The sequence below is a fragment of the Penicillium riverlandense genome, assembly GCF_028828495.1.
Source record: "Penicillium riverlandense strain IBT 135883 chromosome Unknown utg000003l_segment0_segment0, whole genome shotgun sequence".
NCBI classification, from domain to species: domain Eukaryota; kingdom Fungi; phylum Ascomycota; class Eurotiomycetes; order Eurotiales; family Aspergillaceae; genus Penicillium; species Penicillium riverlandense.
Window position 1 is genome coordinate 5,876,934 of NW_026643196.1, and position 20,136 is coordinate 5,897,069.

The 20,136-nt window shown below is 52.8% G+C and overlaps 8 protein-coding genes across 8 annotated transcripts; 3 read left to right on the top strand and 5 right to left on the bottom strand.

The window, feature by feature from the left end:
• Positions 1–403: 403 nt before the first annotated feature.
• On the bottom strand, positions 404–1,626 carry N7474_006034 (velvet factor family protein; the record flags this gene model as incomplete). Its single annotated transcript, XM_057197449.1, has 4 exons — positions 404–677; positions 730–1,218; positions 1,268–1,347; positions 1,399–1,626. 4 exons carry the CDS (start codon positions 1,624–1,626, stop codon positions 404–406), a joined length of 1,071 nt encoding a protein of 356 aa, XP_057054845.1.
• A 3,057-nt stretch (positions 1,627–4,683) lies between these two features.
• Positions 4,684–6,802, top strand: N7474_006035 (glutaminase family protein; the record flags this gene model as incomplete). The annotated part of the gene is made up of 2 exons (XM_057197450.1): positions 4,684–4,807; positions 4,881–6,802. The coding sequence occupies 2 exons, from the start codon at positions 4,684–4,686 to the stop codon at positions 6,800–6,802; spliced, it is 2,046 nt and encodes a 681-aa protein (XP_057054846.1).
• Positions 6,803–7,639: 837 nt separating this feature from the next.
• N7474_006036 (uncharacterized protein) lies at positions 7,640–10,816 on the top strand (the record flags this gene model as incomplete). Its single annotated transcript, XM_057197451.1, has 4 exons — positions 7,640–8,089; positions 8,143–8,611; positions 8,659–9,474; positions 9,525–10,816. 4 exons carry the CDS (start codon positions 7,640–7,642, stop codon positions 10,814–10,816), a joined length of 3,027 nt encoding a protein of 1,008 aa, XP_057054847.1.
• Positions 10,817–11,244: 428 nt separating this feature from the next.
• On the bottom strand, positions 11,245–11,528 carry N7474_006037 (uncharacterized protein; the record flags this gene model as incomplete). The annotated part of the gene is made up of 2 exons (XM_057197452.1): positions 11,245–11,391; positions 11,442–11,528. The coding sequence occupies 2 exons, from the start codon at positions 11,526–11,528 to the stop codon at positions 11,245–11,247; spliced, it is 234 nt and encodes a 77-aa protein (XP_057054848.1).
• Positions 11,529–11,699: 171 nt separating this feature from the next.
• N7474_006038 (uncharacterized protein) lies at positions 11,700–13,038 on the top strand (the record flags this gene model as incomplete). Its single annotated transcript, XM_057197453.1, has 2 exons — positions 11,700–11,765; positions 11,851–13,038. The coding sequence occupies 2 exons, from the start codon at positions 11,700–11,702 to the stop codon at positions 13,036–13,038; spliced, it is 1,254 nt and encodes a 417-aa protein (XP_057054849.1).
• Positions 13,039–13,528: 490 nt separating this feature from the next.
• N7474_006039 (DUF3602 domain-containing protein) lies at positions 13,529–14,075 on the bottom strand (the record flags this gene model as incomplete). Its single annotated transcript, XM_057197454.1, has 3 exons — positions 13,529–13,686; positions 13,768–13,971; positions 14,036–14,075. 3 exons carry the CDS (start codon positions 14,073–14,075, stop codon positions 13,529–13,531), a joined length of 402 nt encoding a protein of 133 aa, XP_057054850.1.
• A 1,125-nt stretch (positions 14,076–15,200) lies between these two features.
• N7474_006040 (uncharacterized protein) lies at positions 15,201–15,506 on the bottom strand (the record flags this gene model as incomplete). The annotated part of the gene is made up of 1 exon (XM_057197455.1): positions 15,201–15,506. One exon carries the CDS (start codon positions 15,504–15,506, stop codon positions 15,201–15,203), a length of 306 nt encoding a protein of 101 aa, XP_057054851.1.
• A 2,508-nt stretch (positions 15,507–18,014) lies between these two features.
• Positions 18,015–19,868, bottom strand: N7474_006041 (uncharacterized protein; the record flags this gene model as incomplete). Its single annotated transcript, XM_057197456.1, has 2 exons — positions 18,015–19,664; positions 19,707–19,868. The coding sequence occupies 2 exons, from the start codon at positions 19,866–19,868 to the stop codon at positions 18,015–18,017; spliced, it is 1,812 nt and encodes a 603-aa protein (XP_057054852.1).
• Between the last annotated feature and the right edge of the window lie 268 nt (positions 19,869–20,136).

Below are 20,136 nucleotides of genomic sequence, written 5' to 3' on the forward strand. Positions count from 1 at the left end.
AACACGGACGGGCTCGGCCTACTTCTACCCATTTGTCACCTCAGAGTCGCCAGAAAAGATTTGATGAAAAGATTTGATTTTCTCGGCCAAGGAATAAATATATATACGGGCAGTCGAGGGGACGCCAGGTGTGAATAGACACGGCCATGGGCCAACAGCAGCCAAAAAGACAAGAAGGGAAAAAGCCAACCTAGTCGAAGTCAAAAATCCTGCCTGCACCGGTCCGTGTAGCAATCAACCAAAAAACACCGACCCAGAACGAAGGCCCGCCCCGTGAACACCGTAAAAAGCCAAGAATTCCAGTTTTTGGTCCCGCGTCGCCGTCCACCGATGCGTCTTCAGCAATATAAAAAACACCAGATCCATCATTGCGCCTCGGGCGAACTCGTCCAATCCGGGGTAACTAATCGTAGTCGTCGCCGTCGTCGTCGTCTCCGCCACGCCCACGGGAACCCTTCACACCATCCTTGCGGATCGGGATCTTGATTCCCTGCAGGGCGAAGCATTTGCTTAGTTGCGTGCTCTCGATGACACCAGGGAACTTCTTGGCCGAGAAGACCTGGAAGGGCTCGCTGAAGACCGAGGCTAGAATTGGGGCACTCCCGTGGTTGATCACGGGAGTGCCGTTGCTGGTCTCCGTGGACTGTGTACCCACATTGACAAAACTCATCTTCAGACTATGGAGTGATCAGTTAGTCACAAGCCATATATCGTCTCAAGACGACTTACCGAAATGTACCCTCAGTTCGCACACTGAGATCCTGTAGAATAAACCATACACCAATTTTGTTGTCTGGGTCGGTCAGCCGGAAGGCACTTGCGCTGAGACTCCCGATCAAGTTGCGAGTGAACATGCCGCCTGGTCCACCCGAGACGGGCTGTGCCCCAGCGGGGGACATGGCCGTTGCCATTTGGCCACCACCTTGATAGTACTGATTCGGGTAGTAGCCCGCCTGTGGGGAAGCTCCATAAGGGTTCTGGTATCCCATCTGAGCACCGCCATAATAGTTGTTCATCCCCGGATAGACGGGTTGCCCGTATGGGTTGTTGTAGGCGGAGTAAGTGGGAGACATGCTCTGCGGCGGTGGAGGGTACGAGGATGACATGGCAGTCGAGATCGAGGGCGAGGTAGCGGAATGTTTGACCAGGTTCACTTCGTTGGTGCCATCGGCATTCCACAAATCGACGGTCAGGACGTAGAATGAAGTATCGATCTCACTGTTCCATTGTTAGAATTTGCGCCCCCGGAACTGCGGAAAAACCATACTTGATATCTATCTCCTTTTCTGTTTGTGCATCGCGCACGATCAGCCGGATACATGGTGGCGGCGTGATTGGTCTCCGATCCTGGAATATGCGTTAGCAAAGGCGCCTTTGATCTCCAGCAACATCACCCACCTTATCACCAAAGCCGCACATGCGAGCCCGGATGGGCTGCTGTACCACCTGGAGAGACCAGATGCGGCCCTCATGAACATAGGACCTGGGCGCCAGGTGGTCGACCGACTGTAGACCGGCCGAGCCCGGCGTTGGGTAGCCAGCCGCCGGGGCAGAGATGCGATCCATTGAGAGAGGCGGCGGCGGCGGCGGCACCGGATGGGCCCTTTCCTGTTCCACAGCGTACATGGTTGGAGATGACGAGGAACCGAGGACGACTCGGGTGAGAGTAAGGACGGATCCCTGCTCTTATAGAATGCTCGGCCGCGGTGGACCTCGAGCGGAGTGACGTTTAACAAAGGTGGGCGATAAAGCGGGCATGCGACCCCGCAGAAAGCTCACACGTCACAGTTGGAGCATCGACTCCAAACCGAAGATAAGGAGTTTTGCGGTCGCGACCGTCTTGCCAGACTCGATGACCGCCGGGTGACGCGATCGGCGGAAATTGACAGACCGGTAGAAAGCGGTCAGTGGGAAGCGATGAGAAGGTTGCGCGAGGCCGAGTACAGGTCGAGGTTGAGGGTGAGCGACGATGGGGGGAAGGAATGGGAGCTGCACTGAATCGGTCGCATAATTAGCACGGACGGCGAACCAGCCAGGCGAGGCTGTCAAAGTGCGGGAGATTCGCCGGGCTCCCACGGATCTGAGCTGATCCACTAAGGACTTACCAAGGGTTGTTGGTGGATGTCACTGGGAAGAAGGAAAGGAAAGGGAAGAAAAGAAAAGAAGAAAAGGAATCGCAGGAGAGAATTCGGATTGATGGAAGAAGAGGGAAAGAGGGAAGAAGAGGGGAGAGAAGAAAAGTGACGTTCTCGGGACAGAAGAGATTGACAGTGTCACCTTCTCTCTTCTGCTCACAATTTCTTCAACCTTTTTCTTTCGCTATTTCATTCGCAACTGTCAGGCTGATTTGATCCGTGCAGCCGGCGCAGGAACATTCCACTCCGTCGGGTTGCAGTCAGATCTGATGATGACCTACCTCTGCGAATGAAATCCCCTGATGTAACCGCGATGCGCTCCATCCGGCTCTTATCACTCGTTGCCCTACCCGCCGTTTGCGGCAACCCGTCCACCCAGAGCCTTGCCGGCTGCATCCGCCGGGTTGACATTATTCGACCCCCAGGGATTCGTTGAATCAGGCTCAAGTCGGCATTCGGCGGATTCTCGGGGCCGTGCACTTCGGCAGTTGTACTGCATTCTACGATGGACAGAGTCATAATGGACTCCTGCGATCACTACTCGGGCCTACAGATGGGAACAGATCCTGGGAAACTCATCTGAGATCGCTCGGTCGCTATATGGTCCATGCGACATTCGAGATGCCCCACGACCGCCCCAGGCCCCTTGTCCGGCCCTGATGGACAACGGAACCAGAGGCAGACGGTCCATGTTTTGCCCTGGCGGGGGACCATGTACGGACGACAGACCCCTGGCAGAATGCAGCCATCATCCTGAACGCCTGATCCAAATGGCACTGTATACAGGTCGGTCCGGTCAGCTTGAGCATCCCCTTGTGCCGCTGGCCCTGTGCATCTGCCTATCAATCTCCCCGAGATCATCACCCGAAACGTGACTGCTATCGCCGACTATGAACACGAGTGCTGCGGACGGCCGAGCTTTTCTGCAGCCCAACCGTTCCTGCCCCGACTTTCAGGGGATGGTTCGCGCGCCTTGCAAATCACAGCGGCCCCTTGCAGCAGGCTCCCCTGGAACCCCATGTGCTACGAGGATGCAGTGTTCCAGATGTGTGGTAAGTGCTGGGCGGAGAGAGTGGCATCGAGCACCGTGAGTGGTGAACGAGTGCAAAGTCGTCGTCAGCTTTCGTCAGCTGATCTGCAGAACCCCTGATTATCTTTATCAGAGCTTGGCAAGCTCTTCTGCAGAGGAAACAACGTCGTACAAGATGTGAGAGAAGCTGGATGGCGGGCTCCCCCTTGGGTGGGAGCTGGAGCGCGACCGACAAGAGTCGTTGATGGCGCGAGGCCAGCCAAGTCACCTGAGAAGCGGCGGTGGAGCGTGCTTTGCGACTAATGTACAGTGTCGCACTTGTCCGGGTACTCCAGAGGGCGACCACTGTCGTTCTTTGTCCTGTTGGTCGCTCGATTAGGGCGAGACTAAGCCTGCAGTGACTGCAGCGACTGCAGTGACCTCATCTCAGTCAATATCGAGTCATCTGGCCGCGGTCGGTCACTAACTCAGTGCCCGCACTTGGTACCCAAGCCTGGCCAGATGTCCGATGACCTCAGCTTTTGCCAGTTACTGGCCAGGATTGCGCGAATGATAGTGTGGATGGTGGTTAGTGAGTACTTAGTGAACTAATTAATCAATCCGACCAACTAACTGACTACCCCGCACCCGTGGAAGACTGTCATGAAAGAGAGCGAGAGTGAGAGAGAGGTGTCTGCTGAGCGGGAGAACAAGAACAAGAACAATAACTGTGGTTCAGACTGGCGGTGACCCTCTCGACGTATACTATTGACTACTGTCTTCCCCCTTGCACTTGTCTTGGATGTGTTTATAATCCTCTTATCAATATTATTCGATCTGTCACTTTCACCGGAGCTTTTCCCCGAGGAAATGTTTGTAGAGGTTGGAGCCACTTCAGGCGTGCCCTGCGCCAGAGAGACCCCGAGTCCTGCCGACTGGCTACAAGAATTAGTTTGTCAATCCTCATGACGCCATTCAATGTGATGCTCGCGAGCCGTCTCCTCGGCTCTCGTCTGTTGCGGCGCGTGATTGGAAGGATGTCGGATCCATCCCAGCTCGCGATCTGCCCGCGCCGGGGGGTCGGGGCACCATGAATCGGTGAGATGGCGTGCTAAACTAAAGAGAGCGCGACGGGGAAGATGATCCACTAGTTGGTAGTACGATGATTTTCTCGGAGCAAATCAGCCACGGACCTCTCTCCTCCACAGTCCAGCCGGCGGGAACGGCGCATCTGATGTGCATTAGGGCTATTCTCGCGCAAGGAGCACTTGACATGTTGTGATTGACCAACTCTCGCGGGGGGAGGGGAAAGGAAGCACGAGAGAGATGAAGAGAGACATTACTCCGGTCAAGTATTTGAAGCCCTGACCACCCCCTTCGCGCCATGGAATTCTGGTCTGGACTGCAGCTGCGCGAACTATTTCCTCCCTGCGGGTGTCTTTGTTGATCTTTCTCGGATCTATATTCTATTTCCCCTGTAGACGATCACCTGTGGTCTGCCTGTTGACATTTCTCCAAATCCGGGTGTGCGACACAAACATGCAGGCGCTTCTCACGACGTTGGCCGTCCTGGCCGTTGGACTGCCCTGGAGCCATGCTACTAGCTACGACCCATTGAAGCCGCCGTCGTATCCCCTGGCCGTGCGAAGCCCCTACTTGTCTGGTACGCTGATCCTCCTTCCCTCCCCGGATTTCCCTGGGGTCGCAATCAACTAGTGCTGATCGACAACTCACAGCGTGGATCCCGGGCAATGATGTCGCATCACTACCCTCGAGCCAGGCCCAGTTTTGGGCCGGCAATACCCTGGGCTGGTCATTGTTTGCGCGCGTCAACGGCGACGTGTATAGTCTGTTCGGCGTGCCCGAGGCCCCGGACGGCGTCAAGCCCGCGACCGTCACCGAGGCCACCTACACGTCCACGCATTCCATCTTCACGGTCGAGGCGGGCGCGCGAACATTGACCCTCGATTTCTTTTCGCCCGTATCGCCCAAGAATTACCTCCGCCAATCGCTGCCGTTCTCATACCTAACTGTGACGGTCAAGGAGGGTATCTCGTCCGCGGTGCAGATCTACTCGGACATTGACAGTAGTTGGACGGGCCAGTCGACCGACAGCAGTTGGAGCTACTCTGCCAAGCACGGCACCCAAGTGTTCCAGATTAGCGCGAAGGGCACGGCCACTTTTTCGCAAAACGCAGATGACCAGGCGTTGTGGGGTAGTGCCGTCTACGCCTCCCGCTCCTGGGCCGGCAGTCGGCTCTCCACTGCATCGGGGCCGGCATCCGCGGTACGCGGCCGCTTTGTGTCCCACAGTACACTGACAGGCACCCATGCCGATTGGACCGCGGACGGCGTGGTAGCTTTCGTCCACGACCTACACACCTTCTCCGATACGCGCACGGTGACTTTCGCTGTCGGCCACGTTCGTGAAGAAGCGATCGACTACCTGGGTGCAACGCAAACTGGATACTATCGCAGTGAATTCTCGGACACGGCCGACGCAGTCTCACACTTCCTCGATGACTATACCCTAGCTCAGCTAGAGTCAACTGAGTTCGACAGGCTGATCTACAACACGGGCGACGCCGCCTATGGCTCCAACTACTCCGACATCTTGGCGCTGTCGGTGCGCCAGGTCTACGGAGGCATTGAATTGACCATCCCGTACGACTCGTTGGATACCTCCCAAACCCGCGCCTTTATTAAGGAGATCTCCAGCGATGGCAACATTAATACCGTCGACGTTATCTACGCAACCTTCCCCATTTTCTACATCCTCAGCCCGGACTACATCAAGCTGCTCCTCTCCCCCATATTCGACTATATGGGCAGTGATGCCTACGATAAGCAGTTTGCTGTGCACGATATCGGTAAAAACTACCCCAATGCCACGGGCCATTTGGCGAGCGGCGAGGCCATGCCCATCGAAGAGAGCGGAAACGTGATCATCCTCAGCTACGCATACCAGAAAGCGACCGGCAACACCGATCTGGCGACCACCTATGCTGCTCAACTGGAGAAGTACGCCACATACCTGAATGAGAACGGGCTCTACCCTGCCGCGCAGCTGTCTCTCAACGACGCGCTGGGCCCCCTCGCCAACCAGACCAATTTGGGCGTAAAGGCCGCCGTCGGCTTGGCCGCGTACGGTGCCCTGACAGGTCAACAGAAGTACATTGCCACCGGCAAGGACTGGGCCGACAAGATCTGGACGGACCACCTCGGCACGGATGCCCAGGGAACTCACTTCCTGCTCCAGTATGGCACTCCGCAGTGGTTCCTCGTCTTCAACCACTACGCAGACCTCCTCTTTAATCTCGACGTCTTCCCCAAGGAGGCATTCAATGCCACCAGTGAGTACTACCCGACTGTGCGCGCCGCGGCCGGTGTTGCTCTGGATGAATCCGTGGGCTGGGGCCAGACCAACTGGCAGAGCTTTGTAGCCGCTACGGTGGACGGGGATACGCGCGAGATGTTCATCAGCGATATGCACAGCTACATCTCCAACGGACTCAACACCGCCCCCTTTTGTGACCGATACTGGGTGCAAACCAGCGGCTCAAACTCCCCAGGCGAGGCGTTCGCGTTCCGTGCTCGACCTACCCTCGGCAGCCACTTTGCGCTGGCTGCGTTGCGGGGTGCCAATACCTGGCTTTGATTTAATCCGCTGCCGGAATCGGTGAATTAACATGGGGCATTCCATCGCTTTTATATCCTCCGTATTTATATACTCCGTTATCTTTCTCCCTTCCATCCATCTTCCCTCATGGCTATCCATTTTGATACCCAGACAAGTTTCGTGCTTGGATTGACACTCGCTGTTGGCATTGCATCAAATCGGTCGGTCATTTGGATCGACTCGTTTCATGATTGACATGACATACTCTGCATTGTGCATTTGGGCATCTTTCTATAATCACCCCCCTGTTTTGCCGAGTCCTGACCACCCGTACACATCTCATTCAGTTGATCTCGGACAGTCTACTGGCCGTCTTGCATTTTGATACGATTGATGCTCCTAATCAGCTTCCATTTCCTGAATCCTAGAGGAAAGCATATAAATGCGTATCCCTCGTAACGAGATTATAACTCCATCCCGGCTTTTCCAGCCTTGTTCCTTTCCGGAAAGTGGGCCAACCCCAACACACTAGACCGGGTTCCCCGCGGGGTAAACCTTTCTTCGCGTCGTCGGGCTGCTTCACCCCGAACAGAGCTCATAGTTGACCTTAAAACATGTACTGTACTGCTGTATACGACCACGAGATCGATGTTTATCCATACAATATTGATCGCAAGCGCCTGCAGTTACTCCTGCCGAGATTGTTCCTACCGATCGTGGTCCCGCGACGGTCCCCGAATGCCTGTTTCGGGAAGAATCAACCCGAATGAAAGCATAATGCACTCGGGATTCCCGAGCCCTGTCTCCCTATATCACTTCCAATGGCGTAGAACGATAACATTGATGTAAATACTTTCGCTGCGATCCCTTACAGCCATGTGGAAACCTTTTCTAGAATTCCTAGCCCTTCTCCCGCTCCTCCTACAGCCCTCGCTAGCCAACACAGACGACCAAACCTCCGCCCGGGTCAATTGCGGATCATTCGAGAATCCCACCGCGCTATGCCGTCCACGCTTCCGCTACTGGCTTCCCGACGCTGGTGTCGATGCCTCGATCGTGCAGGCGAATATCAAGTCTGCCGGTGAGATAGGCGCCGGAGGCGTGGAGCTCGTGCCGTTTTATAACTATGGAGGCCAATTGGACGGCGAGCCGACTGGCGCGAACTGGTCAAAGTACGGATTTGGGACTCCTGCTTTTAGGGAAATCTTTGTTGCGGCTTTGCGAGCCCATAAAGAGGCTGGGCTATATATGGACTTTGCATTGGGTCCGAATCAGGGACAGGGCGTCCCTGCTCATCCGAATGATGAGGGGCTTCAATGGGATCTGGTAGGTGTATTTGAATGGTCTAGGGATTCGTTGGTTTATATTTTCTATTTTAGGAGCCGTTCTCTGTCATCGTGCCCCATAATGGCCACTTCGAAGACGTGATTCCTGGCTGGGGAGCTGGGGAGCTAGTAGCACTGGTGTCTGCCGAGGTGCTTTCGTCAAAGAACATAAGCATTGCTGCCGGCATGACCTTATTTGGGAAGCCACAGACCTGGTATCTGCAGCTCACCCTCAAGAGTGGCACTCTGAAAGAGTGGACGGAGCATGTCTCATCTACCGGCCATGTCTCTCTCCAGTTGCCAGCAGCGAAATCACCGTACCGACTGTTTGCCTTCTACCAATTCCAGACCCACGAAAAGAATCTCGATTATAGTGCGAATGTGTCCGAGACAATCTTCGACAACGGTTCATATACTGTGGACCACTTCAGCGCTCGCGGAGCGCACACAACCACTACGTTCTGGGAGGAGCATATGCTCAAGGATGGAGTGCAAGAGCTGTTAATGAATGTTGGTCATTATGGTAGGTATATATTATATCTCCATCTGTCCTCCGCTGATTCTTGCCAGGTTGGGAGGATAGCATGGAAATCCGAGCGAATATCTCGTGGACGCCATCGCTACCGGAACTCTTCAAATCCAAGTACGGTTACAACTTAAAGCCGTTCCTGCCACTGATCATGTTCGGCGACAACAACATAGACATCCAGGCCACGCAGCCCGGGATGATCCAGTGTGTTCTGGATACTTCTGACCAGGGCGTGGGCTATCTTGATGACTTCCGAGGTGCCCTGGTTGAAGGATACCGAGAATATCTGCGTCACCTAACGCACTGGCTCAACTCAAAGCTAAATTTGCAAATGTCAACCCAAGTCTCGTATAACGTCCCCATGGACATGGAAGCAAATATCCCCTTAGTCAACGCCCCTGAATGTGAAAGCCTGCAGTTCTCAAACAATATCGACGGCTACCGCCAGTTCTCCGGGCCGGCCAACCTGGCTGGCAAGCGCGTCATCTCCAACGAAATGGGCGCCGAGATGCTCAAGGCGTATAACTTCCCACACTCTGAACTTCTCTTCTCCATCAACAGCGCTGTTTCCGGCGGAGTTAACCAGTTTGTCCTTCATGGCCAATCGTATACGGGAGATTACTATGACACCACCTGGCCCGGCTACACAGCGTTCAGCTATCTTTTCTCTGAGCCGTACTCGGACAAACAGCCATCTTGGAATCATGGGTTTGGCGATGTTCTCAATTATACAGCGCGTGTACAACTCCTGCAGCAGTCTGGGGTCCCACGTACCGATGTTGCTATTTACAACAAAGTGTCGGCCACGAACTATAATTTTCCAACGCTGTACACCTCCACAGATATGCTCGACGCGGGTAAGTGAGACTCCCGGCACAAACCATACAGGCACTGAAACCTTGTCTAGGCTACACTTACACATACCTATCCCCAGACAACTTTGCCCTGCCGGAGGCCACGGTCCAGAATGGAAGACTGGCACCGAACGGCCCTGCGTACAAGGCGATGGTAATCACCAGCAACAGTAATCTTACCTTGGAAGGCGTGCATTACATCCAGAAGTATGCCCGTGCTGGTCTTACCGTGATTATAAGCGGCGGAGACCCCGGGGTGTACGCGACCAGAGATGGAAGAGATACCTCTGCTGTCAAGCAAGCCATCCAATCCTTGAAGCAGACCAGGAATGTTTACAATGTTCCGTCAGGCCAGGTTGCGACCAAACTGCGCTCGCTCGGGTTGAAGCCCCAGACTGGCATACGGACCAATGGAACCTGGTACTCGACATGGCGTGAGGATGACCAGACAGGCATGGACCATGCGTTTATCTTCGGCGACACCAATGCGTCCACCGGGACGGTGGATATCGCTAGCAGTAAGGCTCCGTTCATCATGAACCCCTGGACAGGCGAAATGAAGCCTGCGCTCAACTACAAGCGAGTCGACGGCCGGGTTGTACTGCCCCTAAGTCTAGCGGGCAATCAAACGGTCATGATCGCCTTCTCCAACGACACCGTCGCGCCTATGGTGCATGCGACGCAGATCCCGTCTACCGTCGTCGGCTACGACCATTCCCCAGAGACTGGTGTTATACTACACGTCGCCTGCGGCCCCAATGACAAGCCTTTAATTTTGTCCAACGGTAGCCAGATCACCACACTTGCTACCGGTGTTGCACCGTCAATCACACTATCCAAATGGACATTGACCGTTGAGCACTGGGATGCGCCCCAGCAGATGAGTGACGCGTCGGTGATCGCCTCCAAGTACAATACAACGCACCAGCTCAGCTCCCTCGTCTCCTGGACCCGGATCGCCGGCTTGCAGAACGCATCTGGAATTGGCTACTACACAACCAGCTTCGCCTGGCCTCCCTCTGCGCATGCCGCAGATGGTGCATACTTGGTCCTCCCACCCATCATTCATGCTGCCCGGATCACGGTGAATGGACAGCGTCTGCCACCTGTCGACCTGGCTGCTCCGCGCGCCAACCTCGAACCGTATCTTCGGTCTGGTCAGAATGTGGTGACTATCATTGTGCCCACGACCATGTGGAACTATCTCCGTAGTATCTTCGGACAGCTGCGGAATGCAGGAAATAAACCCCTGTTGCTGGAGGAGACGAGTACGCTGCCGGCAAGGGGGCCGAATGGGCTTGTTGGGGAGGTTGAGTTGGTGCCGTACGTCAATGTGAGGATTTGATAGTCTGCCCTCTTCTCCATTTCTCTTGTGCATATACCATGTTGAGTATGTAGGAGTTCGCTGCTAGATCAATGATGAAACCTGACAAACCGACTCAGACTCTCCACCCGCTCTGTTGGTTGAGGGGCAGTTGGCCTCGTTAATGTACCTTTCTCCGCTGTTCGTTTACCTGATCCGGGCAAAGACGAGCTCGGTTGCGCCGCGCGTCTCTATTATTTTGCCCTCATCAGAAAATGCTTCTCGAACCCAGCGCCATGTGGAGCGTCCGAGCGTGACGCCATGCCCCAACAGGAAAAAGCAGAGCTCGTCCCACGCCTGACTAAGACGATCGCCAGACCCTAAACGCGATCGGGCAATGTACTCTGTCGTTTACTCGTGGTCATGGCGAAATGCAACCGTTTCCTCTCAACAAAAAATAAGATTCTTGTTTATTGCGAGGCTGCAGGATTCGTGATCTTCTGGTCCCGGTTTTGTTCGTGGGAGTTGCTGCCGTTGCACTTGGCCGTCATGGCAGAACCGCGCATCACGATGGTGTCAAAACTCAGTGCATTTGCCGCTTCGGGAACAATTTTAGCCTGCAGGCCTAAACGATCATAGTAACTAAAGACATGCTCCCACGACCCACCGCCACCAGATCAAACTGGGCCACGCGACTGATTCCGTCCGCCCGCCATAAATCCTTCTCTTCATACTGCTTTGGGTTGTTCTCCATGCAATGGGGCTATATCACGGCAAGGCCTAGGGGGGCCATCTCGTCACCCATCAACATTAAAAAGGGACCAAATCCCTCTCCTCCACCGTTCGTTCCGTCAATCGTCGCGAGTCAATCCCGCCACCCTCGTCTATCATTTACTCTCCACAGCGGGACCAGCGGGTTGCACTCATGGCGTCGCCGCCAAACAAGCGACCTCGGCAGGCGAGTCTGCACCACGAGGCGCGGATCATCATGGTAAGCCAACCGCCATGGGATTCAAAAACATCCTCGTCGGCCCACTGTAGTGGTTTCACCTCTGACATCTCACCCACCCCTACAGGATGCGATGCAGCTCTCGCCATGTGCTCGCTGCAAGGCTCGCAATATGACCACTTCATATGCACCGCAGCAGACCTTTCAACCTCAGGCGCGCTTGTCGGTATCATCATCAGCCTCTAGTCGGTCTTCGCCATCACTACCGCCAACAATGACCGAAGTGGATCCTCAGGCAAGCTTCCGGTTATCCGATGAGGATGATGACTCCGACCCAACGCAGTCTAGCCTTCCAGCGGAGATGGAAGATGCCTTGCATCTGCAAGACCTGGAATTAATGATGCATTGGTGCACGACGACCTACCGCTCTGTGGTGCGGGACCGCCTCGACAAACCACTTTGGCAAACCGTCATTCCGCGACTATCACTCCGGCATGCCCCATTACGGCACGGCCTATTGGCCCTATCCGCCCTTCATCTCTCCACAACTAGCACGAGCCCAGAGCAGAAGTGGACGTATGTTGTCACAGCTCGTGAACACCATAGCGAAGCCCTCGCGGGAATCCAGTTAGCCGAACTATACGACCTCACCACGGCAGAATGCAACGCCGTCTATGCACTGTGTATCCTCATGACCATCTTTCCATTTGCATACTGCCAGATCAACAATGTGGAAGATGAACCCGCACATGACGAAGGAGACGATGAACAATCCAGCATCCTAGACGAATTCATAGAAGTCTTCCAACTGACGAGGTGGCTTCTCGGCGCAATGAAAGCCGTAATGAGCCGCGTCGCAGCTAGTGACCTCGCACCGCTAACTTCACCCGCTGAAGCCTGTCCGACGATGCCAGACATGTCGCGCCTGGTAGTACAGGCACTGCAGCGCCAGAACGAGCTCGAAACAGCCCGGCAACCAACCCAGCACGAGACTGCGGTCTTCGAGTCTGCCATTCACCACCTGAGTGACTCGCTCGAGACGCTCATGAAAGGGGCCGAGCCAAAGGCATTTGCCTTTTGCTGGATATCCCAAGTCCCCACTGCATTTGTGGATCTGGTGGAGCAGCGCCAGCCGTTTGCGCTGGTGGTCCTGGCCCATTATGCGGTCATCCTCCATCACCTGCGGGACTCGTGGTGGATGGGCGAATGGGGCACGCGCGTGCTGAGGGAGATTGGCGATGCCCTTGGGCCAGACTGGAGGCCGCTGATCAATTGGCCGGTGGATGCGACGGGGTGTTTTCTTCCAGAGATTTAATCCAGCATCTTCAGGAGATATAGCAATAATAGAAACCCAGCACGGTCGCTTATAGAGCTACCGGACTACGTGATCCATGTCGTTTGTGTCCTGCATTGTACAATTCCGTCGCCTTGAATATAGATCTAAGGAGCTAGGGATGATCAAATCATGGTCTTATCAGCCATGACGTTCAAACGAAAGAAAAACACCAGATACACCCCGAGCGCCGTGATAGCAGGGGTTAGAGATAAGACCCAGGCCAAAAAAGCAAGCATAAGACAAAGACTCCAATGTCTGATAAGACAGACCTCTTGACCCCGAACTCCCCCTTTTTTTTTTAATTGACTGCTTCCCACACCCAGACTAACCGTCAGGCACAAGCACTGCCCGCAGCACCATTAATTTGGGGAAGGTTGTCTGCGCACGCATCGGTTCCTATCAGCGAACGGAAATTGGCCAAGGCCACACCCATCGAACCGTGCATAACCCCGAGAAATAAAATCCCTGTTCAGCTCGCAGGCGACTGGTTGCGCTCCTTCTGCTCCTTTTCGATCTCCTTGACGCGATCCTTGGATGCAGTGCGCACCCGCTTCAACTCTGCCTCCTGCTCCTGTCGATGTCTCCTCTCCTCTTCAGGAGAAGGGATATAAGCATTCGCCGCGCCGCCTAGGTCGCCGAGAATCGGGTCAGTTCAGTTGCTTGTATCATGCCACGCAATCATGCTCCAGAGTTTCGCGCATAGCATACCTCGTCCGGTGTGGTGGGGGATCTGCTCCGCGCGCAACGGCGGCGATTCAACGTCTTGACTCTCGCGCGCAATCTCCGGCCGCCCGGGGTCATTGTGTACCATGTTGCCTGAGCCGCCGCGACCGGTTGTGTAGACCTCTTGCTTGATGGTCGGGGTGACGAGGTCGCGGGGTGTGGTGGCGGACTGTTGCCGGGAGATATTTCCTGCTCGTCGGAGAGGTTAGCGGGGAGAGTTTGCGCTTGTAGGGAATGCTCAGGGTGTCTTTACCGGCTCCGCCGCGGCCGTGCGATACGTTGCGGCCGCTCATGGTGGGTTGTGGTGGGGGGAGAGGGATGCGACCGATTCTGACTGCGCAGGGGCAAGTCGGTGATGGAAGGTGTGAACGAAAGCGCGTTAAGGCGAGGGATATAGCGACAAAATAGGCACTGGTGTAAGTGTCGAGAGTCGTCAGTTGTGAGGGAGGTGAAGTGAAGTTGGAAGAGAAGGAGGGCGAAGGAGAGACAGGAGAGAGAGCTGTTGGTGGAGCTGCAGATTCTGTGGTGGGTCGGGGCCCGATGGCAAATGCTTTGTTTGTTCGTGCTTTTTCCTTTGTCGGAGGGCCTAGTTCACGGTGTTGGACAATTCGCACAATTCATCTAATTCTCCTAGTAGCCTCGAATGTAAGGAATAGCTGTTCTCAGTGTACGGTGAAAGCTTTTCCGCGATGAGGTCATGGCCCACTCCCGACTATAAAACTACTCAAGCCTCACGAAATTCTCGCCTCTCTGGCGTGATGGTTGCTGCCGTATGTGCAAATTCAGCCCCAGCCAAGGCTTCCATTCCAAATCAATAGAGAGGGTCGTATATCTTCGCCACTAATCTTGCGTCTAATGGAGAGACTTCTCGGAATTAGGTGCTTCTCGTAACACCCAGACCAGGAAGACTTGCGCCTGGAACATTTGTGTTGCCAGCAGTCCTTGTCTAGCGGTCCTGCCGTATCACATCTGAATCACATCGTTAGACCCCTGCCAATTTGAACCTACAGGGAAGGAATAAGCCTAGGGAAGAATACCCAGGCTTTCAACCAGGTGCAGGCCTACTTGTAATTGAGCACTCCGCAGCAATATCCAACTACTGTTCATATTCTTATATATTTTCGAGTGATTCTTGCGCCACGCCTGAACTTTGTTTCAAAAGGCTGGATCGGCCCGTTGGCGATCATCGACCAATATCGTAAACATATTTAAAGGAGCCCGATTTAAATCGATAGCAAAGAGCGCAGAGGAAGCAATCAATCAAACCCACGCGCACGGCAACAATTCAGAACGCAGATAAGATTGTATGAAGGTGACCTCTTCTACTCCCATCACCCTCGGGGACGCCTCTATCGTGAAAGTCAGCAACCCACTTAGCTAGAGTAACTATATGACCAGGCAAGAAGCTAACTCACCATCTAGTTCTCGGCCAAAGTGAAGGACAGAACAGCATCCCCATTGGATGGAATCTGGCAGGTGTTGGGAGCTGGCTGATACGCATCGCCAGTTTCTCCTGCTCCTGTCCAAGCTGTGAAAGTCCATCCGTCAGGATAGGATGCTGCAATTGAAGAGTACCAATTCCCAGTATTTATGGATTCAGCATCGTCACCAGTCCAGATGTAGGGGTTTTCTTGACAATTGGCATCAGTCCAGGCAGTGACTGTCCATGTGGAGGCAGAGGCGGCGGCGGCTAGGCCGAGCAGGATTGGAAGCTCAAAGCGCATATTTGGTGTTGGATTTATGGTATAATGTGGAAGTTGCAAAGAAATCTGGTATCAGCCAAGGGAGATTCTACTGAGGATATTTATAGGGTAACAGCGTTCATGATATCTCCCCGACAGCCTATGGACTAGCTATGCTACCGAAGATCTACCGTTGACTATGTACATCCCAGGAGCGCTACATCCTTCTTCTATGGGGCCAAAGGGGGCCAGATGTATCCGCCATCCTAGTCTAACAGTCCACTAGAACATGAGCCCAACAAATTGATTGAAAGCGTATTCGCACATGCATTCGCTGGCTGCTCGGTGGAGGGGATAGACCAAAATAATTGCCCGAATACCCACAAGTGTCAGAGCACATATGGATACCGATTTTGGAGTCAGTTGGTATAAAAATAGCTTTCTCCACAGGCCCCTGAAAAGCTATCAACAATCTGAAATAACACCTCTTAGGGGCGATGACTGGCATAGGAAACGCATAATGTAAGGGCTGGGAAGGAAATTGAGGCACCTAGCAAATCCTCCAGGGACCAGTTGCTAGGCGACCCTGCCGCATGATTTGCAAAGGCCCACTATAGATTTCCATTTTATGATGTCCATCAATTTGATGCGGCCTGCTCAATGATTGATCTGCGCTAAGGCCTTGGCGGTGGGGCCAGAAAAGAGTGACGAAGAGTGTAGTTGTCAAGCCGATTTCGAGAACGACTGTAATGGCAGAGAAATCAACCACAGTAAGGGAAATTGTATTCGAGCCAGAGCATCCCTCCACTCTGAAACCTAGCCTCGCCCTACCGGAACCAGGGATGATGGGAGGAAGGCGAAGAGCTACAGGTGCAGGTGATAGAATAATCCAAAATTTACTTACCCGATTAGTCTGGTTGAAATTCTAGTTCAGCCATGGATATATTCCTCCTCAACAATCCGCGAACAATGCCCCGTAAGTTATCTCGAATCTCATTGTTTGCAGAAACTAAAAAATCAGTATGTCTTCGTTGATTGAGGGTAAGGACACGCCCATAACTATAATTTTCTGGCTGTCTTCTTCCACGTTCGGAATATTCTCATTCAAATCACCGGATATCTCCTTCTTCATGATGTCGGTGTAGTTTGCACTACCTTTTCTCCGAAGTCCACGTTGATGAACTCCAACGTCACGATTGCCTATCGATGAAGGTGAGTGGGTGCCTGAAGTGTCAGCGCCCACCGCTGTTGTAGATAGACCTTCCCTTCTGGGAATCTAGGAATACCATCATCATCTCTCTCCGGTTCTTCTTCGGCTCTTCCTAGTGATCCCCGAATCCAGGTCCTTGCCATTCCGGTCTCTGACTCCCCCTGAGCCACGACCGCCATCAAAAATGGTATATGCTCTAATGCGCTGTCCTGGGTCTTGTGAGTTAGGCCCGCATTGTTGGCAAGATCTTTATGGAAAGAAGCATTACAAGCTGTACCAGGATCCCATGGATAGCCTGGGGAAATACGTGCAGAGTGGTGGGCTTTCAAAATCACGCGAAGACGTTCCTAATATGATCCGCGAACAGATATATAGAGCGGAGAGGCAACGACTTGATAGGCCAAGGCCTTATAACCGTCCTATCGCCGAGCCAAGCTGCCCTCCCATTTCTATCACGAATGCTCTTCCAGCAGAAGCTCCGCAGACAGCCGAATAACCCGCACTTCCATTTCCAGAGAATGGCACTGCTTCTTCTGTCGATGTTCCTGACTTCCACATCCCAGGCTTTCTTGACGTTGCTGTGAGAAAATACAGTACCTGGCAGCAGTCGCATCTGGGTGATGAGGAATGAAAGCCGAGGTAAAAAAGGCGTGTGATGTCGCCCTGGATGATGGGTTAGATCTGGCCCAGATTGATGAGGACAAAGACCCTGATTATTTCACGAAGCGCGGTGTCAAGTGGGGTATTGCTCGGCGTTCTGTGAAGGACATTACGTTTTTGGTTGAAAACTATAATGGTCGTGTGTATATAACAGGGGATGCCTAATACGAGGACTGGTTATAAAGGCCCGTTCTTTTAGGCGTCTATGTAATTTGTTATATACAGCGTTTCCGGAAACCGGTGTAACCATTTAATAACCAATGAAATGCTATTCTTCCTTGGCATGGTCAATAGCAGTCCCAGTTTCTTGGCATTGTACTGTAAAAGACAAAACACATTTCCTGTTTACCTGGCAATTTTCAACCCCGCTAGACTATCATATCATGTTTAATCATATATCACCGCTTTACCACGAATAGGCACATGTTTTGACTTGAATTTGTTTCTCAATTTTACGGGAAAGTTCATGAGATGCGTGCAACTTCCACGCCCCTCCATACTGTCGCCTTCCGCCTTCCACGTTGTCGAGCGTAGACATTCTAATCCTTCAACCACTGCCCGAAATGTCGCACAGGAATTTTGATCCTAAATGGCGCCGAGTCTTTTGGACCAGATCAATCGTTAGAGGATGAAAAGGGGGGGTTGGAGCGAGAAGTAGGTCCGTCCTCCCATGCGAGCGATCAGAGAGCGGTCAATTCCAATGAGCCTTGATTGGCACTACGCGTAGCATCCAGATCAACAGCATCTTCCCCATCAAGGTTCAAAACACCCTCCGGTCCCAGGCGAATACCTTTCAGTTTGTCCAACTTAAGCTTTCCTTCAGAGTGGACCTGCAATGACTTTAAGTCTTGGGCGATATGTGATGCATAGCCCATAAGCTCCAGGGGCTCCATCAAAGCCCACCCCAGTTTCTTGTCATGAAAAATAGCAACAATCCACCTGACAGCTTGAGCAACGGTGAAAATCCAAATGAGTGTTGCCGCGGCTGCAGAAAGAGCTGATATAACTGTCCAGTTGATAGTGACCTGGTACTGATGAGGACTGGTCACTTTGAGAATAGGAAACGTGGCCGCAGTACCATTCTGAGTGCTTGTGTATATAGTTTGCACTGTGGCGTACATGCCGCTTAGAAGCGTTTCCAACTCTGTCATGTTGTTGAGTTGTGCATAATATTGTGTGAGTGTTTTACCACCATCTTCAGGGAGATATACGTGGTCATCCTGGTTAATAAACTTGGAGTATCCGTCCGTTGAGCTTAACAAGTAGGTTGGACCCTCGATCGCGAAAGGCAAAATCTTGTATGCTGCGACGCGATCAACTGTGTTGTACTGGTAACCATCAACAGAGGGATCATTGCTACAGAGTTCTGTGGCTAGGTCGAGGGAAGCCGTGAAGGTGTTGTCGGAATAAGACAACGTAACCCACCTCCAGTTGCCTCTATTCTCTAGAGTGCAGACAGTGGTGAATATATTTGATGTGGAGTTTGTACCATAGCTGAGTCGCGATAGGAGGTCCGCCCACTCGTAGCTTCCGCTAATAACAGTCTCATACGGTGGGCCACTATGATTACTCTGTGCGACGGTCATAGTTCCCGTTGTCCCATTATTGCGTGCCGCATGAGGAAACGCTGTAGCAAATGTCGTATTTGGGTCGACTGTAACAATTTCCAATCCGTTGCTGCCTTCGATTCCAACATATCTATAGTTGACGCGTGAATTGGAGACGTCCTGCCTACAAGAAACTGTATTCGGATCTAGCATGGGCAGACAATACTGTGTAGTCAAGTCTCCCCAACGCGACAACTCAGGGTCGTTCCAGAATTGATAAAGTGCATCGTAAGGGATTCCATGAGTACCGAAGGGGTCTCCATCGCGGAATGTGAAGCCAGCGATCTGATAGGGCTCTCGTGCTATAAGGAGTGAACTTAAAGGCCCCAAGGCTAACGAGTAGGTACAGTTCGCCGCTGTTACAGAGGCCAGGCATGCGTCGTCGTCATCTTGGATTCCAACTCCAAGCCGAATGTCGGTGAAGCTGTACTGATTTGGACTCAGGGAGTTGTTGCCAAATGTGCTCAAGTCTCTCCCCACTGTCACCACGTCAACAACGAAAATCGTTGACAAAATCCAGGTTATGGTGGTATACGTTACGAAGGCCGCGATATAGAACAAGGCAGAACACCGAAATGAGCGAAAACGAGCAGCAAGTTGGGAGAGTTTAAGTAAGGACTGCTTTGCAGTTGCTGTATGTGTTTCCAATTGTACAAAGCCGAGTTTGGATACGTTCAGCGCTGTGACGCATTCTCTCTCATTCGTGAAGCTTAAGGGGAAACTCTGTTAGATGTTTAATCTTGTATTTGATAGTAATTGGCTTACCCCAGCGATAAACGGTAGATCGAACCGAGCCCGATTGCGACAATTGGAACCAAGAAGTTGACAATCTGCTGAGTCGTTTTCAAGCTGTACGTGGTTGGTAGTATGAGCGGATATGCCCATAATACAGGGAACAATGAGACTATCCCAGAAGCCAAGAAGCATGCTGCCATATGTGAAAGGGCGGCAGCTCTCTCGACTGCCGATATTTTGCACATGATTGTGTGAGACAAACATAAATTAGCGGACCGCAGATTCTGTAATAGAGAGTAAGGAGGGATCATCCCATTATCGAAGACGAGCTAATATAGACACATTTTAGCGGACTGACGTAAAGAGCTTAGTGGGTTTCAATCTTAACATCTTAGCCTTTGATTGGTTTCGATTTTGTCATTGTCAATAATATAAAACCACTCTACTCAGATTGGCGGGG